Raw genomic sequence first — 20,833 nt, forward strand, 5'->3', positions numbered from 1 at the left:
ATAGTAAAACAATAATATTAATAAGATAAAATAATAATAAAATAATAAAAATAAAATAAAGCAATAATAATAAATAATAATGATAATAAAATCATAAAAAAATAAAACAATGATAATAATAAAAATAATAATAAAATAATAGGAAAATAAAATAAATAAAATAATAATAATAAAGATAATTATAAAATAAAATAAAATGAGAATAATAGTAATAATAATAATAAAAATAAAAATAATAATACAAATAATAATAATAATAATAATATAAATATAAATAATAATTATAATAATAATAATATTAACAATAAGAAAACGAAATTTTAAAAATAAAAATAATAATGAAAATGAAAATGAAAATAATAATAAAATAAAATGAAGCAATAATAATAAAACAATAATATTAATAAAATAATAATAATGATAGAAAAAACAATCAGAATAAAACATAATAATGATAATAAAATCATCAATAAAATAAAATAATGATAATAAAAATAATATAATAAAATAATAGTAAAATAAAATAAAATAAAATAAATAATAATAATCAAAATAATAATAATAATATGAATAATAATAATAATAATAATAATAATAATAATAATAATAGAAATAATAATTATTATTATAATTATAATTATAAAATAATAATAATAATAATAGTAAAATAAAATAATAAGAATAATAATAATTATAATGATATTATTAATAATAATATAAATAATAATAAGGATAATAATAATAATAATAATAATAATAATAAGGGTAAAACAAAATAAAATTAATAATAAGAATAATAAGATAATATTAAGTGTGTCGTATTTAGAAGAAAAACTTTAAACATCTCGTCAAGTCAAAAAGAAGAATCATGATAATCATAGCAATGATTGAGTCACAAAAGTCAAAAAGAAGAATCATAATAATCATAGCAATGATTGGGTCACAAAGAGAACTCAATACAATGTAAACCACAAGCACACACATACTCTCTTTAAAACCACATACGACAAACATCAAGAAGTTAAACGATACAAGAATTTGATTCAGGAGAAAGCTTTCGTGCATCAATATATAACCTAATTGCATATAATACCATTAAAACAGGAAATGACAGCTCCCTTAACCTGGAATTTTGGCTCCAAAAGTACTCTTAGAATCCTTCCTTACACCATAATTAATCTCCCATTTGATCTCCACCCTTGGACACTCTTTCCAACCTTGTAACACTCTCCTAAGTTTTGTTTTTAGGGTTCTAAAACTTCCTTTTGGTAGCCACACGAAAATGCCTTCCTAAGAGCACCACTCTCCTCCCTTTCATCCATTATTAGCCTTATTAATTCTCCCTTAATTACCCAAAACGAAAATAACAATTAACACCATTAACATGTGAGTTCATTGCAATGTAACAAATTATTCTATGCCTCTTTGGTTTCTTTGATGACTACTAGGGTTTCTAGGTTTTCCTTAACATTGCAGAACCAAAAAAATAATAATAAAATGCAAATAAGTCGAGGCTAAATTATGCTAGCCAAGGTTCAAACCTTCCCTAACTCAATTACTAAAAAATTGCATAACTATTCAACCAATTCATGTTTCATGATAAATCCTACACCTTTAGGATTATATTATCACACACCATGATCAAGCATATTATTAAAATAATAAAACAATTAAATTAATATGCTAATGACATACACAAGGCTTGAACCTAAGTCCTCTCATAATAATCAAGTACTATTAACCACTTGAGCTACCATTGCTCCTTTTCTTCTTTATCCATATTAATGAACATGGGGATTCCCGCCCTCGCATTTATTAAATAAATATTTATTTATATATTTAATTTTCTCGGGTCTTACAAAACGCATATTGGAGGAAGTAATCCAGGTAGGGAAGCCAACCTTTGGGTGTTACATTTTGGTATCAAAGCCAAGTTTTCAAAAAAACTTTGGGATTGTGGGGAGTGAGCTCGTCTAGTTGATGTTGTGTGACTTTGAATTGTGTTAATGTTTATACTTGATTGACTTGTTGTATTATATGAATGATAAATGTGATAGTTTCTTTGGTTTGGAATGTTTGTTTGGAACTTTATGGTTGTTAACTAAAGAAGAAAATCAGTTGATGGTCGATCGTTATAATTGGATTACAAGTGCAAAATTTTCTTGGTTATAATGAATTTGGAAGTTGTGAAATTTTTAGGTTGGATGATCTCTTGGCGTAAGAGTGTTTTGTACTGTCTTGGTTATAAAATCCAAGTATTTTGTTGATTACATGTTAGGTAAGTTTGGTTGCATATTTTGGATGTTTGCATGTGATGAAAATGGGTTTTGGTATGCTTTGACGTTGTTTTTCATATTTATACGAATTTATTTCTCACTGGGCGAGATACACTACTTGTTGGGCTACTCCGTTTTTTTTTCTCCTTTGCGTAGTTTTCGTAAAATTGCGTTTCTCGGTTCGTTAACCGTTGGATTGAGTTAAAATTTTAACAGTTGGTCTATAACATGTTGTTCTTATGTCTGAACGGTGTGATCTTCGTGTGGAGGTCTGTAGTTTGAAATATATGTCATGCAAAATTGTTGTTTTATTGTTTTTTTCCTCTAGTTTGGCTTGTTCTATTTGTTTGGTGATATTTACCTAGTATGTAAGGTATGATTTGTGATGTTGGGATGATACATGCTTTGGTGAAATGCTATGTTGGTGAATGTTATGGTGATGAAGCATGTTATACCTAATTGTGTATGTGATGTATAGTATGAATTCTCTAATATCTTTAAAATCAGGTTGCACTTTTACCTATAGGACTTTGGTGAGTAGGGTTAAAACGAGATTTTGTTCTACTGTAAGACTTTGGTCTAAGCTTAATAATGGTGCTCTTGCCAGGTTTTGGTGAGCAGGCAAGGGTTGTTGCTTGTAAGTTTTAGGGAGATTAATGCTCTTACCAGGTTTTGGTGAGCATGTACGGGTTGTGCTCTTGTCAAGTTTTGTTGAGTAGACAAGGGTTGTTGCTTGTGGGTCTTAGGGAAAGCAATGGTCTTACCAGGTTTTGGTGAACAGGTAAAGGTTGTTGCTTGTTCTCTCTAAGAGGCGTTGGTGCACAAGGGGAAAAATTATTTCCAAGAGATGTTGGTATGTAGGAAAGGAAAATAATATGGTATGAGAGAATGGTATAGTATGTGATGTTATTTGATGGGTGAATTAGGTATTATGTTGTGATTATGTGGTATGATATACATGTGTATACATGTGTGTACATATATGATGGACAATATGATTCTCTGATAATTGTAAAGTCACAATGGTTTTTTTGCCCAGAGGGCTTTGATGAGTCAGGGTAAAATGATTTCTTTCGGCCAAAAGTCTTTGACATGAGCTTAGCAAGAATGCTTTTACTGGGTTTTGGTGAGCAAATAAGGATTGTTGCTTGTAAGTCTTGGTAAAAGGTAAGGGAAAGGCCCTTTCCAATAGGCGTTGTTGCGCAAGAAAAAAGGTAGAGTGGTTGGTTATGAGAAAATGACATATCGTTGGATATTACTTGGTGGTAATATGTTGATGATTACATGTTTTGGTTTTGGGAACATGTTTCAGGTTGTAATCTTTGTTGAGTTATGTATATGTTGGTATCAGGCGAGGTAAGTTTTATGTGGGTAATATAAGGTTGTATGATATCACAATATGGTTGTTTTTCTGTATGAGATTGTTTATGTTAAAGGTATGTAATAATTTTATGTTGTTATATAATTTTGGTGGTTGTGTTGTTTTGATAAAGTTAAATAATAATATGAATTTTTATTTTTTTTGTTCATTTGTGGTTTATAATGTTATTTAAAAATATTATGGAAAGACATAAGTACAAAGCTATGTGTGAAAGAATTTGGAAAGAAAAGAAAAGTTATATGTTAGATTATTTTACTTACGTTTATTCATGGAAGGTTTTGTTTTCTTGGGTAAGGATAATTTTTTTCTTTAAGAAATATGAGGTCTTATTTTATACTAATAGTGAAAGTTTTATTTGTGCAAATTTATTTAGTGTGAGACTTTTATTTCATCATGTATGTGCGAAAAAATTTAGATGTTTTACTTCTTGAGAGGATAATTTTAAAAGACAGAAATTTTTGAAGTCGGTGAGAATGTAAGACCCATGAAAAAGTAAGTAAAATAGAGAGAAACACATGGAAAAAAAATTAATGACTTGATTAAGATTGTTGAGTTAGCTATTTAATTATGACATATGGAAAAAATTATTTAAGTGATTTAAGTTATTGTTGTATTTATTTTAATTAATTATTTAATCATGAAATGTGAAAATATGTGTTTATAAATTTGTGGAGCGCATAGAATCATGAGAAAACATATAGTTTAGTGCTTAATATGTATATAACAAGGTTTATTTATTTCCTCTCTCCTCTTTCTTTTGTGGTGGGGCCTGCATAAATCCTTTTATTCATGCAATCACTAGTTCATTGTTGTCATCTTTTCGTCGCTGCAACCATCCAAAATAAAAGAGAAACGAGCTTTTTAAAAAAATATTAACCAAGTGTTTAATAAAAAATGAGATATAGGAGAATATTGACGAACCCTAGATATCAGATGGTGGGTTTTACATGTGGAGGATCAAGTAAAATAGGGAGACCCTTAACCTAGTAGGGAAAAATGACAAGCGGAGAGAAACTGTGAGGAGGGAGTGTGTTGATAGAGAGGAACCTGAGAGTGGAAAAGGAGGATGTGGGAGAAACGCGTATTGGAGGAAGTAATCCAGGTAGGGGAACCCAACCTTTGGGTGTCACAGGTGTTACACCCATACTTCTACACCCACCTCAACCACAACATGACATACTAGGGTTTTGCATTCCCCAAACATTGCATGTGCAAGATGATGAAGACTGGTCAAGAGACATAACTCAAACTATGCACACCCCAACTTTCGAGAAGAAGAAGAAGAATAACCAAGATTCACACCAACACCACTGATTTAGGGCTTCAACCAAAACATGAAAATAACATGTATCTGTTGCACAAATTACATTGTGTTCATTGCATTTCAAATATAAATGACATGTTTTCATTATAGGAATCCACCTCAACATCTCCAAACATCATTTAACCCAATTTAATAGAAGGGCATGATTGACACCATTTTTGAAAATAGGGACCTAATTTAGACTTTAAAAAATGAACTAAATGATATTTTCTTACAAAAATGAGGATCGAGCATAATTTATCCTATTTTTATATTTTCAATTATTTTTTTGATTGTTTTATGCTTCAGTTTCTTCTTGAATCAAAGCCTAATATGGAAGTTTAGTCTTCAATTCAAAACCAAAGCCAAAAGTCTCTCATATTTTACCTTGCTTGGATATGTTTCGATTGTGGAATCGAAGTATAATGTCCAAAATAACTAGTACCAGAACCTTTTCCTATACTAGAAAACATACTATACGTTATATCAAAGATATAGTGAAGTAATGATTAAGTAAATTACAAACTAAATGAATAAAGTGAAAACAAAACTTCTCTTAATATTTAATATGATCTAATTTGGCAAGAATTGAAAATTCATTTGTTGACATTTACCAAATGAAAACAAAAAATTGTTTTTCACGTTAACGACAACTGTCAAAAGTAAAAAAATAGAATATTACAAATTAAAATGCATCTTTCCACTACGGAAGGCCACAATACACCTCAGAACTTCAACCACAATTTCGTTCCCTTCCATATGGAAAACCCTAATATCGATGGTTAGTCCTTTTTCTAGGAAGTGTAGAAAAAACAACTATTTCCATGACTTACGTTTACCCAATTGCTCTAACTCAAAAATTTTCTTAAAAACCAAAAGAAACTAAAAGAATGAAATGGCAAAGGGAATATTATCCGAGATGGGCACAATTGTCAGAGAGGGGTTGGAGATTGTGTGGTTGTTCTCTAAGGCTCTGTGCTTTTGTGCTGATTTACTATTCAAGCATAATAGAATGCACAAATTTGCGATGGTTCTATGTTTTCGTTTGGAACAATTTATAGGCAAATGCAAGTGCAGAAAAACGGGATCAACCTGTTATGCCATCCCACATCATTGACAATATTTGTGGATGAAATGTGTGATTTTACAAAAATAACCTCGATTGTGGGAATTGTGTATGATTCATAGTGAAAAACCCATGAGTTACAATGTAACGAGATGTAGTTTCACGATGCAGTTTCATATTGAAGAACCTGAATGGTTCATGCAGTTCCAGAAACAATGCATGTCACTGTAGAATTTGTAGCATTGGGGAATTAATTATGTGCTTTTTGGAACTGAATTTTTAAGTGGTTGAAGGTAATGGAATTGGTTACGGATTTGTTGGAACTGATTCCATGGAGGAAAGCTGTGTGGGAATCAGTTCTGTTCTACATGGCACATATTTCAATTATATTCAAACTTTTTAAAATTGGTTGTTTTGTTTGGTAGGAAGTGTTTCATGGTTGGAGGAATTGTGGTGGAATGGATTCCATTTTCGGTGAGCTGAACGAAGGTGTGTGGTGACCTTCATGGAGAATTTTGAGGGTTTAAACATTATTGCACTACAACAAAACAGGTAATTTGCGAGGAAAATTAGTGAGGGAAAATATTTCTTACTAATTTCTCACTATTTAGTGAAGGATTAGCAACAAAAACTTTTGTAGCTAATTTGCGAGAAAAATTAGCGAGGGAAAATATTTCTCGCTATTTAGCAGGGATCAACGACCAAAAAAGTTTCGTAGCTAATTTGCGAGGGAAATTAGCGAGAGAAAATATTTCTCACTAATGTCTCGCTATTTAGCGAGGGATTAACGACAACAAGGTTTTGTAGCTACTTTGCGAGGAAAATTAGCTAGGAAAAATATCTATCACTATTTAGCGAGGGATTAGCGACAAAAAAATATCATAGCTAATTTGCGAGGAAAATTAGATAGGAAAAATATTTCTCACTTTTTAGTGAGGGACTAGCGATAAAAATAAATCATATCGAATTTGAAGCTAATTTACTATGTTTTGAAAGAGGTAGATCAATTTATTATTATTCTCTCATTAAAATTCAAATTTATTTAATTATGAAAAATTTTGCCACAAATCCGTGACAAAAGAATAAAATTTGCATTAATGAGTAAATAATATTCAAAGTATTCTCACACTAATGAATTAAAAAATATATATAAATGGAGAATGAGTGTAGCAAAAATGGAGAATGAAAAAAAAGGAAACACTACGAAAAAAGAAAACAAGTAAATGGAGATTAGCAAAAGCCTTACTTGAACGGGTTAATCGTTCCTCATGATGCAGGAAGTGTTTTGGAGATGCATTTTTTAGTCCTACTATAATAATATAAGGAATAATATTATTAAATAATAAAAATAATAAATTATTATTATTATTATTATTATTAATATATTAATTTTAACTATAAAGGCAAAATTGTAATTTTATATTTTAATTTATTAAAACTATTTTTTATCTATTACATCAATCAAATCTTTAACAAACTCTTACAAATTTTACTTTCAAATGCACTCCACCATCACCTCCAAGTCCTTAAAAAAGAACAACATAAACTTTATCCTCAAATTCACCCAAATCAATCCACTCTATCTCTCTCAAATCATTCCTCCCAAAAGAAGATACCCTAAGACAGAAGAGTGGAACAACTTTGTTGGGATTGCATTACTCCCACTTCATTAAGGGACACATTGACCATCTTCTGACCATGAGTGGAAGAAGACACAGAGAGCCAAAAACTCACCAATCACGAAAAAAGAGCAACCCATGAATCTTTGAGGAACTTAACTTCTCAACAAAAAGAAAAAAAACAACACAACTTTTGAATAACCCAAACAAACCCTAATCCTTAGACTATTACCTCTTGTTTCCATTTTTCTTTAGTCTCACCTCCACAACAAGAAAAAATCTATTTTGCTAGAAAAATTAGGGAGAAAAAATGTTTGTAGCTAATCTATCTCTAAATTGCGAGCAAATAGTGAAAGAATAAAATTGTAGCGTATCCATAGCAAAATAGCTACATATTTACCATAATATATATTTGTAACTAATTCCTCACTAATTTGCAAGGAAATAATGAAGGAAACAATTTGTAGTTTCTTTGTAGTAAAATAGCTACAAATTTACTAGAACATATATCTATAGCTAATTTCTAACTAATTTGTGATAAAATAGCGAAGAAATAAATTTGTACCTAGTTCGTAGCAAAATTGTTATAAATTTACTAAAAAATATATTTGTAGCTAATCTTTCTCAATTAAAATTATACTAAATTTATTTTTAATTTTAATATATATATATATATATATATATATATATATTTAAATATTTTACAATTATATTTAATTTAAATATTTTAAAATTACTTTCAATTTAAATATTTTAAAACTATTTTTAATTTAAATATTTTAAAATTAATTTTTTAAATATAATTATATATATTGAAATATAAATGATAAATATAAATATTAATAATTTAATTAAAATATATAATAAATAAGACATGAGTTTGTCTGTAACTAACAAATATAATTTATATTTAAAAAAAAACTATCTAAGGAAAAAAATATTAAAAAAATTAAAAAGCTATCGATATTTTAACAAATTATAAAAATATACTTTATTTTTATATATAATTTAATTTTTTTATTTATAAATTATATTTGTTGTATTTAGAATTGTTCAAAACTTTATTTCCCATTTCCCAGTCCCACTAAATATAAAGATTTTGCATATGTTTATGTTTTTGTAGTTTTACATATTGTTTTACTTTTAACTACAAAATATAAATACTTATACTTTAAATTTTATGTTTATGTTGACTTATTTTTATTTGTATTTCTTTTTTTTCAAAATATTTGCAACAGTTTTATATATATTATTTTATTTTTCACTAGAAAAATTAAAAATTAGTAATATGTGAAAATTTTATATATTTTAATGTTTTCAATTTTTAAAGCTCCTGAAGTTTTTTTTTGGAAGCTTTTCTTTCTCCCATTTCTTCTTTTCCTTCCTCTCTTATTTCTAAACCCTTAATTTAGGTCTTACAGAAATAACCATTGCACCTCAACCCCATCTCCATACATTGCATTGCACTAGACCTGCATCGCATCGTTGAAATTGCATTGCACCGTTGGAATTGCACTGCTCCATTCCGTCGCAACTGTACTACATCGTGGCGCTTGGAACTTCATTGTTAAGTTTGATCTTTACAAAGGTTTGTTTCAATAAAAAGGTTAGGTTTCTTCTCCATTTCATGCGGATGACTTTCGTCTAGATTGATTCTTGTCTTTAAATGTATTGGCTTAGGGATTGTATTGTTCAATTTTTTTTTCTCATCCAAAATACTTGAACTAACATTGAAATAATTATATGCTGGTATGACTATAACCTAATTGTTAGGGAAAAAGAGTACTTCATTCAAACTTTCAGATGGAGTAGATTTTTAGTTTCAAAATTTAATTACTGAATTTTAGTTTTTTCATTCAAAAAGCTTATTAAGAAGTTCTGGAAATTTGAGAGATTTAATAATATATTAAGACATATTATTATTAACCATAGAATTTGCATCATTTGAGTTAACTCAACCATCAAAATGTCTATTCTATTTGATTAATCAATGATCACCATCTATTAGGTAAGAAAATTATCTTAATAGCTAATTTAAAAAAAGTGCTAAAGTCATTTTACTAGTCCTGGTGTGCTTACTTGGCCATGCCTTTGTTTTCTGCTAATATAATAATAATAATAATAATAATAATACGATTCCAACTACATAATAATTAATATTTTTTTTATATATTTCGTTAGTCAAAAAAATTATAACAGAAATATTAGTCTCATTTCTACGTAGAAAAATTGCAAGTAGAAACTATAAGAGTTAAATTTAGAAGAAGCCTAAGTCTTTTTGTTTTGGATTTAGTTTTTCAAATGATTGAAAACATGTCACCACATGCCCGTGGAAAGAAAAATTAAATTAATAGGGTGATGTGATAGTTTTTCTTAGTTTAGAAGGTATAGTAAACCTTGACTTTATATTCAGTAATGATAAAAAAAAACTCCAACCGAAAAACACAATTGATCAAAGACTTTAATTCATCTTTTTGTTTATTAAAGGTACAATTTTTGCGAAACTTAATATTTTACTTAAGATAGGATAAAATATATTAAAGAAAAAGTGAAGTGCAAGGTTTCAACCCGAATATATCTAAAGTGCCATAGTACAGTTGAGTAGTTATTTGCATGTAAATAATAAACTCAATGAGTGTTTACTTGTATTTACTTTATTTTAACTAATTTGTGTTCTTAATTTTAATTATGTCTTTAATTAGTGTCAATCTATTCTTTTCAAAATGTTGACCAATATTTAAACTATCTACAGGGACAATGAGACCTGATAAAGGATGGATGTTGCGAAGAAAAGATCAATTTGGTAGTATAACTGAGGAATTTAGAAATGGCGTTGATGGCTTCATTCAAGTAGCTAAAAGAGATCCGAAGTTTGCTTATGTAACAGGGCACATTCCTTGTCCATGTGGAAAATGTAGGAATCGTTATTGGGATATATCATTTAATGTGTAAAAGCACTTGTATCACCATGGATTTATGGATGGGTACACAAATTGGACCCTTCATGGTGAAGAAAGGTGGACAGATGGTGCGTCTGTTGTCCAAGACTGTGTTGAAGGAAGTACAAATCCATACCATGATATGGTTATGAATGATTTTCATGCTAGATCAAATCCAGAAGTACAAGAGGTGGAAGAGGGTCCAAATCCATTAGCTAAGAAGTTTTTTAACCTATTAAAGAGTGCTGATGAACCTTTGTGGGATGGTTGTAAGAAGCATACAAGATTGTCAGCAGTAACACAACTCCTAAACTTGAAGTCAGAGTTTAACATGAGTGTTAGTTGTTATGATCGAATGATTTCTATAATCAAAAGCATGCTTCCAGAGTCAGAAAAGGTTGTCTGAAAATTTGTACAAATCAAAGAGAATGGTGAGTGAATTGGGATTAGGATATGAGAAGATAGATGCATGTCCTAATCATTGTATGTTATATTACAAAGAAAACAGTGACAAGAATGTTTGTTTGGTGTGTAAAGAACCACAATTTAAACCCAAGACAACAACACAAAACAAGGATGTGCCTTACTCAGTGTTAAGATATTTCCCCATTATTCCAAGACTTCAACGCCTCTTTATGTCTGTTAATACTTCAAAATATATGCGATGGCATGCAGATGGAGTACGTCAACATGAATTAATGATGACACATCCAGCTGATGCAGAGGCTTGGAAAAAATTTAATGCAACTCATCCTAAGTTTGCTTTGGATCCACGAAATGTCAGGTTTGGACTTTGCACAGATGATTTTAATGCATTTAGTAATTCAAGTAGCCCATACTCATGTTGGCCGATTTTTTTAACACCTTACAATCTTCCTCCAAGCATGTGTATGAAAAGGGAATACATATTTCTTACACTTATGATTCTTGGACCCAGATCACCTGGTAAAAGTTTAGATGTTTATCTCCAACCTCTAATCGATGAGTTAAAGATCTTATGGGATATTGGGATTAATACTTTTGATGCATGGAGAAAACAAAATTTCATTATGAAAGCAGCATTAATGTGGACAATAAGTGATTTTCCAGCTTATGGAATGTTGTCTGGATGGAGTACTCATGGAAAATTTGCTTGTCCCTATTGTATGGGGGATATTAATTCATTTACTTTGAAGAGTGGTGGTAAACCTTGTTGGTTTGATTGTCATCGTCGATTTTTACCTATCAATCATTCATTTCGTCGTGATCAATGCTCTTTTAAGAAGTTAGTAGTTGAGAACTCTTTACCACCACAAGAATATAGTGGCATAGATGTAATAAATCAAGTAAATCAACTTCAAAAAGTTACGTTTGGCTTGAAATCAAGCAAGCAAAAGCAACCGAGGAAGAGGAACACGGCAAGGTCGAGGTTTTATTACTCCATTCCATCCTACTCACTCTCTCATTAACTCTCTCATTAATGATGTCTTATTTATTAACTTTTTTTTTTAAGGTTTTTAAATACAAGGTATTGTTTCATTATTTTTTTCTTAGGTGCTACTTCCATCCATGAACCATCAGCTGATGTTGGCCATTCAACCAATGGTGATCAATCAATAGACACCACCCCACCAATTGATGCTAACCAATCTTGTGTTGCCCCAACATGTGCTAACCCACAATTTCAGGAGGAGCCTTCAAGTGAAAATTCTCACAATGAAGTTGATAGGAGACCTATTATATCTGTGCAACAAATTACTAACCCGTAAGTTAAACTAAACTTAATTATCAATTGCTTAACTTTTTATTACCAAATCATAATTTATATAAACTAAGTGTCTGAAATTAAAGGAGGAGGTTTGTTCCAGATTCAGTGACTCGAGATATTATATCTGAGTTGCTCATGAGGATGCCTAATCCAGCACCAAATTGGAAAAAATATTCTGCTGATATGAAAGAAATTATGTTCAATGAGTTTATGGTTAGTAATCATTTAGTTAATGTAATGAAATGTTTTTGTATCAATTATTGTATTATAAATTAATCATTATATTGATGTAGGAGAAGTATCGTTTTTCATCAACTTATGATCGTTGTATGGCTAGAAAGGTTTGGAATTTAACATGCATGGATCGATATTCTGACTCTTTATCTAAGGCGAGGAAAAAGGCGAAAGAAAGGACAAATTCAGACAATATTCAAGACTTAAAAGGTTTTGGACCAAGAGGTATTATGACTGAGATGTGGGATGGATTAGTAGACATATGGACAACAGAAAAATGAAAAAAAAAGTCTACTGCAGGTAAGAGCAATAGGGTTGCCAAGCCCGATGCCCTGATTCACACAATAGGATCACGAAGCTTTGGACAACACTTGAAAAAATGGTATGCTTACTTTTCACATTTGAATTTATAAGTCAAATATAATGCATTGTAATTTGTCACATTCAAAATGCAATATCAGATAGCAATTGTCTGTTAGATAGAAATGAGTTGGTCACTTGATAGAAAGAAACAAATATTTTGGAATTGGTTAGCTGATAACTTACTAAAAGGAGATATGATACAAAGAGATGGAGTTATATTGTACATGTTTGATATAAACCAACTTCCACACTAACATGGCAGAAAGTAAGATGAATATGTCCTTTTACTATCATTAAGGAAAGTAATCCGTTTTTATACATAAATTGCATTTTTTTTACAGGAAGAATAATACAAACGCCCAATTTCTTATGGTGAATTATACAACAAAGTTCATAAACGAAAAGATGGTCAATATGTGTCCAACAAAGCAAAAAGCTTCATTGTAAGAATGTGTTTATTTTATAAATGTTAAACTACTTATTTATATAATATTGCTAACATATTGATTTGATGTAGGAATCATATGAAAATGCTATGACTGAAAAATATGGGGAAGACACATCAAAGCATCCTATAACCGACTCTGGTGTTTGGATAAAAACAGGTGGTGAAAATAGGAAAGGTAGAATCTATGGAATTGGTCACAGTTTGGATCTTGGCATTGACCCACATGTTTCATCCTCAATAGTTGAAGGTCCCTCTTCCCAAAATCTAAATCCAACAATTGAAGAAATCATTACACTGACTACACAAATATCTAATTTGCAAGAGCAGGTGAAAACACAGTTGCAAGCACAGACTGATATGCAAGCATTAATGCAAGCACAAATGAAGGCACAAGCAGAAATGCAAGCAACTATGCAACAACATATGCAAGAGCAAATACAATCTTTTAAGAGAGAATTATTGTTTGCTTTGAAGAAACAAGAATGAAGACATGTCTTAAAGAATCCAAAACTTTGTTTGTGTTTTAATTGTGTTGATGCATTACTTTTTGTTGATACCCTCAAATGCTTGTGTCCTAAAACTATTATACATTGATGAAAACTTTTATGTTGTTTTGTACTGTTGGATGGATATACTTTGATCATTATAGGATTGATTATCTATCCTTTTTAAATAGGTATTACAAATATTGGAAGTATTTAGACACTTTTTGTGAATAATTTATTTTCTTTGTCTTCTTTTTTTATTATGGGCATAGGTTTATGGACATGACTCATAATAGAGAGTGAATAACAATTAAGTAATTGTAATTAACAAAATAATATGTGTAGGAGATTAATAGAATTTCAATAAATTAACTAATTAATTGTGATACAAATTAGTGATAAAAGAATTGCGACAAATTAGCTACGAATTAACAAGAAAAAAATTGCAACAAATTAGTTACAGATTAGCTACGGATTAACGAGGGAAAAATTGCAACAGATTAGCGGAGAAAAAATCGCGACAGATTAGCTACCGATTAGCAAGAACAAAATTGCGACAGAATAGCTACAGATTAGCGACAATAGAATTGCGACAGATTATCTATGGATTAGCGAGAACAAAATTACGACAGATTAGCGACAACAGAATTGCGACATATTAGCTACGGATTAGTGACAACAAAATTGCGACAAATTAGTTACGGATTAGCGACAATAGAATTACTACAGATTAGCTACGAATTAGCGACAACAAAATTGCGACAGATTAGTTACGTATTTGCTAAAAATTTTAAAACTTTTTTACTTCAATTAAAGATGGAATAGAGAGGAATTAGCTATGAATTAGCTATGAATTAGCTAAAAATTGTAAAACTTTTTTACTTTAATTAGAGAGGGAATAAAGAGAGATTAGCTATGAATTAGTTACAGATTAGCTACGGATTTTATCTCTCTCTAATTAACTACTTGTATTTAGTTACGAAAAATTTCCTAACAATTTAATAGTTAATTTATCGTAAAATGATTTAGTTACGGATTAGTTACGGATCAGCTACGAAATTTTCTGTACCTAATGTATAAAATTTTTATAGTGCTCTTGCTTTTGCTTCAATATTAAATAAAGAAAGAAACTCTATCCTTCTCACCTCTATTATCAAATTCTTAAATCAAAACGTAAACACTCTTTTGATAAAAAAAATAAAAATAGAACAATATATCATCGTACAAAAATGTAGACTTCTTTAATCGTTTAGCCCAACATTGCCTTCACTTTCATCTTCGCACTGGGGGAAGGGTAGAAACCCAGCAGAGAAACACAACTTTTCTAACATTTGAAGAGATTTTCAATTTCAAAAAAATCTCAAAAGAAGAGATGCACGTGAAATAAAAGAATGGAATGAGAAAAAGAATAGTAAATGATAAAGAAAATTGATTTTTTTACGGCTGTCAGTATAATAGGTAAGGGTAATATCGTAAACGACAGAAGACCAAATATTTGTACACATGTCACTAATACAGGTATGGACAATAATATATTTTTCCTAGTATGTTATTTTCTCATAGTTATAGTATATTAGTGTTATAGTTACAGTAGATTAGCTTTCATAATAATAATAATTTATGCATGGATTTGATGCCAAGTCTTCATTCTATATAGTTTCGAAACAAAACAATAATTATAAGACGACAATAACATATAAAGAGAAACGTGTAATATTGAAGGACACAGCATTAGAGTGAGACAATTTCACCGGTAAATGTGGGAGGGAACCACGTGTTCACCTTGAATTAAGGATGCCATGCATTAATTGTGTTTATTATTTTTAAACCAATGAGGTCTCTCTCTGATATAATTAACAAAACACGTGCTTTCTGGAATTTGTTTTGAGTCCGGTCTCTGTCGAATTTTTTTTATGCTGTTAAAATTATACTGTTTTAATATTTTAAAAATAATTTTAATATATTTTAAAATTTTAAAATTAATAATTACATTTGTATTTTTAAAATACAGCAGAGAAACAAGAGAGAAAAACTAATATAAAATCCAAACTCTTTTGTTTTTCTTTACTGATTAAAAAAGGAAGATACAATAGCAGCATGAGTAACTCATTTTACGGAGACTATCTTTTTATTAGACTCATGTTATTATGAAAATTTGAACAGCATGGCATTTAGATCTTAGTCAAACCCATCATCACAGTCTCCTAAGTGTCCTCTTTCTATGTTTAATAACCACCACATGCATCTTCACCTTGTCTCATCAACTTATAAGCATTTTATTACTATTTACTTCTATTATATTTCTTTTTCATTTAAATATATTTTAAGTTAGATAAAATTAACGAGTTTCAATTTATATTTTATAAAAGAGTTATTTCTTTTTTATCTTTATACATTTTAAATTATTATTTTACTCTTTTATATATATATATATATATATATATATATATATATATATATATATATATATTAATTCCTTTGAATTTTTTTTATCTTTATTTCTCCAAAAAGATTTTAGTCATTAGTACCCATTTTAAGATTGATTAATAATATTTATTTTATACATCCTTGAAAACATTAAATCACAAATTCTGATATTATATTACAATAAATAATATTTCTCGTTTGAAATTATATTTTAACTTTCAACTATTAACTAATTTATTAATGTCATATAATACTGGAATAAAAGTGGTAATTTTCTATTTTAGAGGGCAAAAAGAAACACAAAGATTAATATCAAAACCCATTAATTTTATATGTATTTAAGACACTAAATCGTCATAGCGAGTAATGTAAGACGCACTTTTTCTGTCCTAAAAGTTTAAGGGCCTAGCCTAATCTGTTGGGCCTAAGGACCAGCCCATAGGGTGCCCATAGGACCCCCTCTCAGCCTCTTCGTTTTCCATTCTGTTCATATTTGCAAACAACAGCCTTTTGTTCACTTCTCTTTTCTCTAACAAAGTTGTGCTAGGATTTTGCCTCGTTTGTTGTCAAGCTAGCATTTTCCAGGTAAGGGAAGTTAGGGTTTCGTTGTTTTAAGTCATTTTTGCATGTTTGGCTTGTTTTACATTATGGATGCTTGATTCATGTTGTATGTCGTATGAAAATACATTGCTTGTGCTGTTTTGGATGGTTTTCTGGCTTAGCACGCGTGAGAGCAGGGGAGGTTCTGTTGAACTCGCCTAGGCGAGCTGTTAGTCGCTCAAAATGAAAAGCTCTCGCCTAAGCGAGGAGCTTTCGCCTGAGCGAGAACAGTTGCAACCCACTATTCTCTCTGATTTGAGGGCTCGTCTAAGCGAACGCCATTCGCCTGAGCGAGAGTAGTCTCGCCTGAGCGAGATGGACTAGCTTAAGCGAGACCTCGACATGTCCTTTGTATGTAGTCTCGCCCAGGTAAGAGTTGGTAGCTTGAGCGAGGGATCCCTCTCGCTTGAGTGAGAACTCTTTAGCTTGAGTGAGATTGGCAGGGTTGGTTGGATACATGTATGCTTCACATGATCTAATGATTGGTTGCTTTACCCAGTTCAAGTACAATGCCTTGTAAGTTCGACATGATGTATTGGTATTTGAATTGATGCGCTTGGTATGGATTTCGTATGGAACATGATTGGATGGTTAGTTATGTATATTGGCATGGGATTGGTATGCATGATAATTCTATGTTGGGTGGGTGATGGATGATTATGGTACGGTCAGGACGTAATTCCACGAAGGTTTCATGGTGGTGCCTCATGGTTTAAGACGTAATTCCATGAATCTCTTGTTGAGATCTCATGGTGGTGCCTCATGGTTTAGGACATAATTCCATGAATCTCTTGTTGAGATCTCATTCATGGTGGTACCTCATGGTTTAGGACGTAATTTCATGAATCTCTTGTTGAGATATCATGGTGGTGCCTCATGGTTTAAGACATATAACCATGAATCTCTTTTGAGATCTCATGATGGTGCCTCATGGTTTAGGACGTAATTCCATGAATCTCTTGTTGAGATATCATGGTGGTGCCTCATGGTTTAGGACATAATTCCATGAATCTCTTGTTGAGATCTGATGGTGATGCCTCATGGTTTAGTACATAATTCCATAAATCTCTTGTTGAGATCTAATGGTGGTGCCTCATGGTTAGGACGTAATTCCATGAATCTCTTGTTGAGATCTCATGGTGGTGCCTCATAGTTAGGACGTAATTCCATGAATCTCTTGTTGAGATCTCTTGGTGGTGCCTCATGGTTAGGACGTAATTCTATGACCCTTTGGTAAGGTTTCGTGGTGGTGCCTCATTATATGTCTCCGAATATTTGAGTCTTAGAGTCTTGCTTGATTGCTATCACATGCTTGGTTGATTTTTGTGTTCTTGACCTTTAAATTGCATGCTCAATTGTATGAAATCCTTTTACTCTAGCTTACCCTTTTTGTTTGCTTGTGTGTCTCTTGTGTGGTTTTTCTCCTTTTGCGATGATCATCAATTTATTGATGTGAGCAGATGTGGGGAAATTCTGGTGATCGTAGTGGTGACGGGGATGCTGCAGCTTTTTGGGACGTGGTTTAGTGTTGGGTCATTGTTGAGCCCATGTTGAACAGTTATTATTACATTGTAATATCTTGCTCATGAGCAAGCTTTTGGTCGTCTGTTGATACTTTTGTATTTGGTTCCTGGCATCATGTAATGTGTCATTTTTTTTTCTTCTGGTATATTGGGGTAACTGTATTATTCTTTATACTTTAAGTCTTGTGCCCTTGGATATTATAACATCTACGATGTTTTATTTGAATAGATTTATCTATTAAAATGGGACGTTATATTTATGGTATCAGAGCAGTTCGTCCTTAGGATGACCTGAGGTTGTGGGTTTATCATGTCTCACGTGCTTAAGTAGGCAAGTCTAGACAAATTTGTCGGTGAAACCAAAAGTTTTAAAAATAGAAAATGTCTTGATAAAGTGATGGGGTGCACACTCATGACTAGATTAAAGGTTGTTTTCCTTTCTTAATTCTAATGGTTTGGGGAAAGAAGGGTGACAGACCAAAGGATTTGGTTGTCTGTAGATGATGAAGTGTTGCTTTGTATGTTTTGGTTTGTCTTGTTACGCCTCTATGCCTTGTGTTTGGTGTCTATAGAGATAAAGGAATGCAGATCCAATGTCAACTTAGACTGCTTACCATTACAAGTGTTGGATGAGGTCTCTGAGACAACTTCTTGCCTCAAAGATAGGAAATTGATGTGTGATGTATACTGTTGGGCAAGGAAAGCTAAGTTTGGGTTAGTAGTATGAGAAAAGATGTTGGAGTTTAGCAACGTTTGGACTAAGGGAGCTCTAAGGACAAGCTTGGGATCAAATACCACAAGTTTTCCAAAATGAGTTGAATCTAGAGGTTAGAACATATGGGAGATATCAGTGCATGCAAGTGTAACAATGTTTGAGGAAATCAACTTGGTTCTACATTATGTCGAGGTTCAGAGTTATACAGATACATGCAATGTTAAGAGAAGTGTCATTAGATATAGTCATATGGTCATATCTAGTGCTTTTTTAGATTGGTGGAAGAGAAACAATTGGCAGATCCTATGTTGTAGAAAATAATGAGATTGCTTGGCATCGAGCAAGCTAAGAAAGATAAAGACCATTGAGTGTAAAAAGACGACAAATCTCTAGTTGGTGGCTTAGATGAAGCAGAGCTTACGGATCAGTCAAGTAAGATGATGTTTCCTAAGTAGAGGGAAAAATAATATGTAGATAAGAATGAAGTGGGATAAAGGTTTCATACTAGGTTAGATAGTTAGAAGGATATGATTGGTCTCTAGAGTTGATAGTAAGATGTTTCAAGGAAAAGTAGTTCACATGAGCAGAACAATTGACCTTGGGTTGTGATAAAGAAATCTAAGTGTTGGAAGAAGAAGCATACCATTAAGTTTGATCTGTAGGAATGGCAAAACCTAGTGGGGCAAAGTACACTAAAGAATGAAAGGAGAAGAAAAGTCTGAAGTAATTGAAATGGTGTATGCGATAGTTGGTGTTAGAGTGATTAGTGCAAATGATCAAATTCAAGGATACAAGGTATAAAAGTGGTGCTTGGGATATGGGTTTGGTTTTGTTTGGGATTGTATACTTCATGGTGTTGCCCATATGGTAAAGGAGTCATGGTTGCCTGCAAGAGGGAGTTGGAGTTGAGATGGTGGTTTGCTACAGTTGCGGTCAAGTGAAGTTTACTCGGGTGTGTCTCATGTTTCATGGTGATCAAAGGATTTAAATTCAAAGTCAATTTGAATTGTTTCCTGTGCAAGGTTGAGACATAATCTCAAGGGTGAATTGGTTGTTTTCTTAATCTCATTCTTAAGAGATGTGATCCCCCAACGAAGTAGTATCCTTTGATTTAAAGAGATAAGTCAGTTGTGGTGTAACAAGTGTGGATCAAGCTGAAAGGTGAGGGTAGGGTGTCATGTGAATCAGAGTTATATGACAAAGGCAAGCGAATAATAGACACAAAGAATCTTAGTGGTAGAAGAGTTTTGTATATTTGTTCTGAAGTAAATATTAGAATTTTTGCTTTGGAGTGGTGAAGTTCACTTTTGCATTTGTGTCTGAAGTCGAACTTGTACTAATAGTTTCTAATTGGATGGTTTATGCTAGGAGTGTGAAGCAAGAGAAGCAAGTGAAAGAGTTGTTGGAGACATAATGGTATAAACTCAGTATAATCACCGGAATGACTGCAAGTTTGGTGAATCTTTAAAAGAAGTTGTGGTGTGTCAAAAATTCAAGAAGAGTATTGACTAAGGTTGGAGTGACTAATAAGACATATTGATGTGATCCCAATAAGGCTTATAGCATTGGGCCAACGCCTAGGCCTATTCTTTTTAATTTATTATAATTTCTTTTATTTTTAATTAAGGCTTAAATATACATTCGGTCCCTATTTTTGTTGATTTTATTCAATTTGGTCCCTATTTTCGTTTTATGTTCAATTAGGTC

At 31.3% G+C, this 20,833-nt stretch overlaps 1 protein-coding gene and 1 long non-coding RNA gene across 2 annotated transcripts; both read left to right on the forward strand.

The window, feature by feature from the left end:
- Positions 1–9,169: 9,169 nt before the first annotated feature.
- Positions 9,170–12,900, forward strand: LOC146886444 (uncharacterized). Its single transcript, XR_014994836.1, has 3 exons — positions 9,170–9,251; positions 12,432–12,544; positions 12,625–12,900. It is a non-coding gene; the product is annotated as an uncharacterized LOC146886444 (long non-coding RNA).
- Positions 12,901–13,183: 283 nt separating this feature from the next.
- On the forward strand, positions 13,184–13,929 carry LOC146886445 (uncharacterized). The gene is made up of 3 exons (XM_085673448.1): positions 13,184–13,193; positions 13,277–13,371; positions 13,446–13,929. The coding sequence occupies exons 1-3, from the start codon at positions 13,184–13,186 to the stop codon at positions 13,860–13,862; spliced, it is 522 nt and encodes a 173-aa protein (XP_085529574.1). The 3' UTR covers positions 13,863–13,929.
- The last annotated feature ends 6,904 nt before the right edge of the window (positions 13,930–20,833 follow it).

This window comes from Vigna unguiculata, chromosome 5, assembly GCF_037176805.1.
Source record: "Vigna unguiculata cultivar grain cowpea cultivar isolate G323 ecotype 2 chromosome 5, ASM3717680v1, whole genome shotgun sequence".
In the NCBI taxonomy this organism is placed as follows: Eukaryota; Viridiplantae; Streptophyta; class Magnoliopsida; order Fabales; family Fabaceae; genus Vigna; species Vigna unguiculata.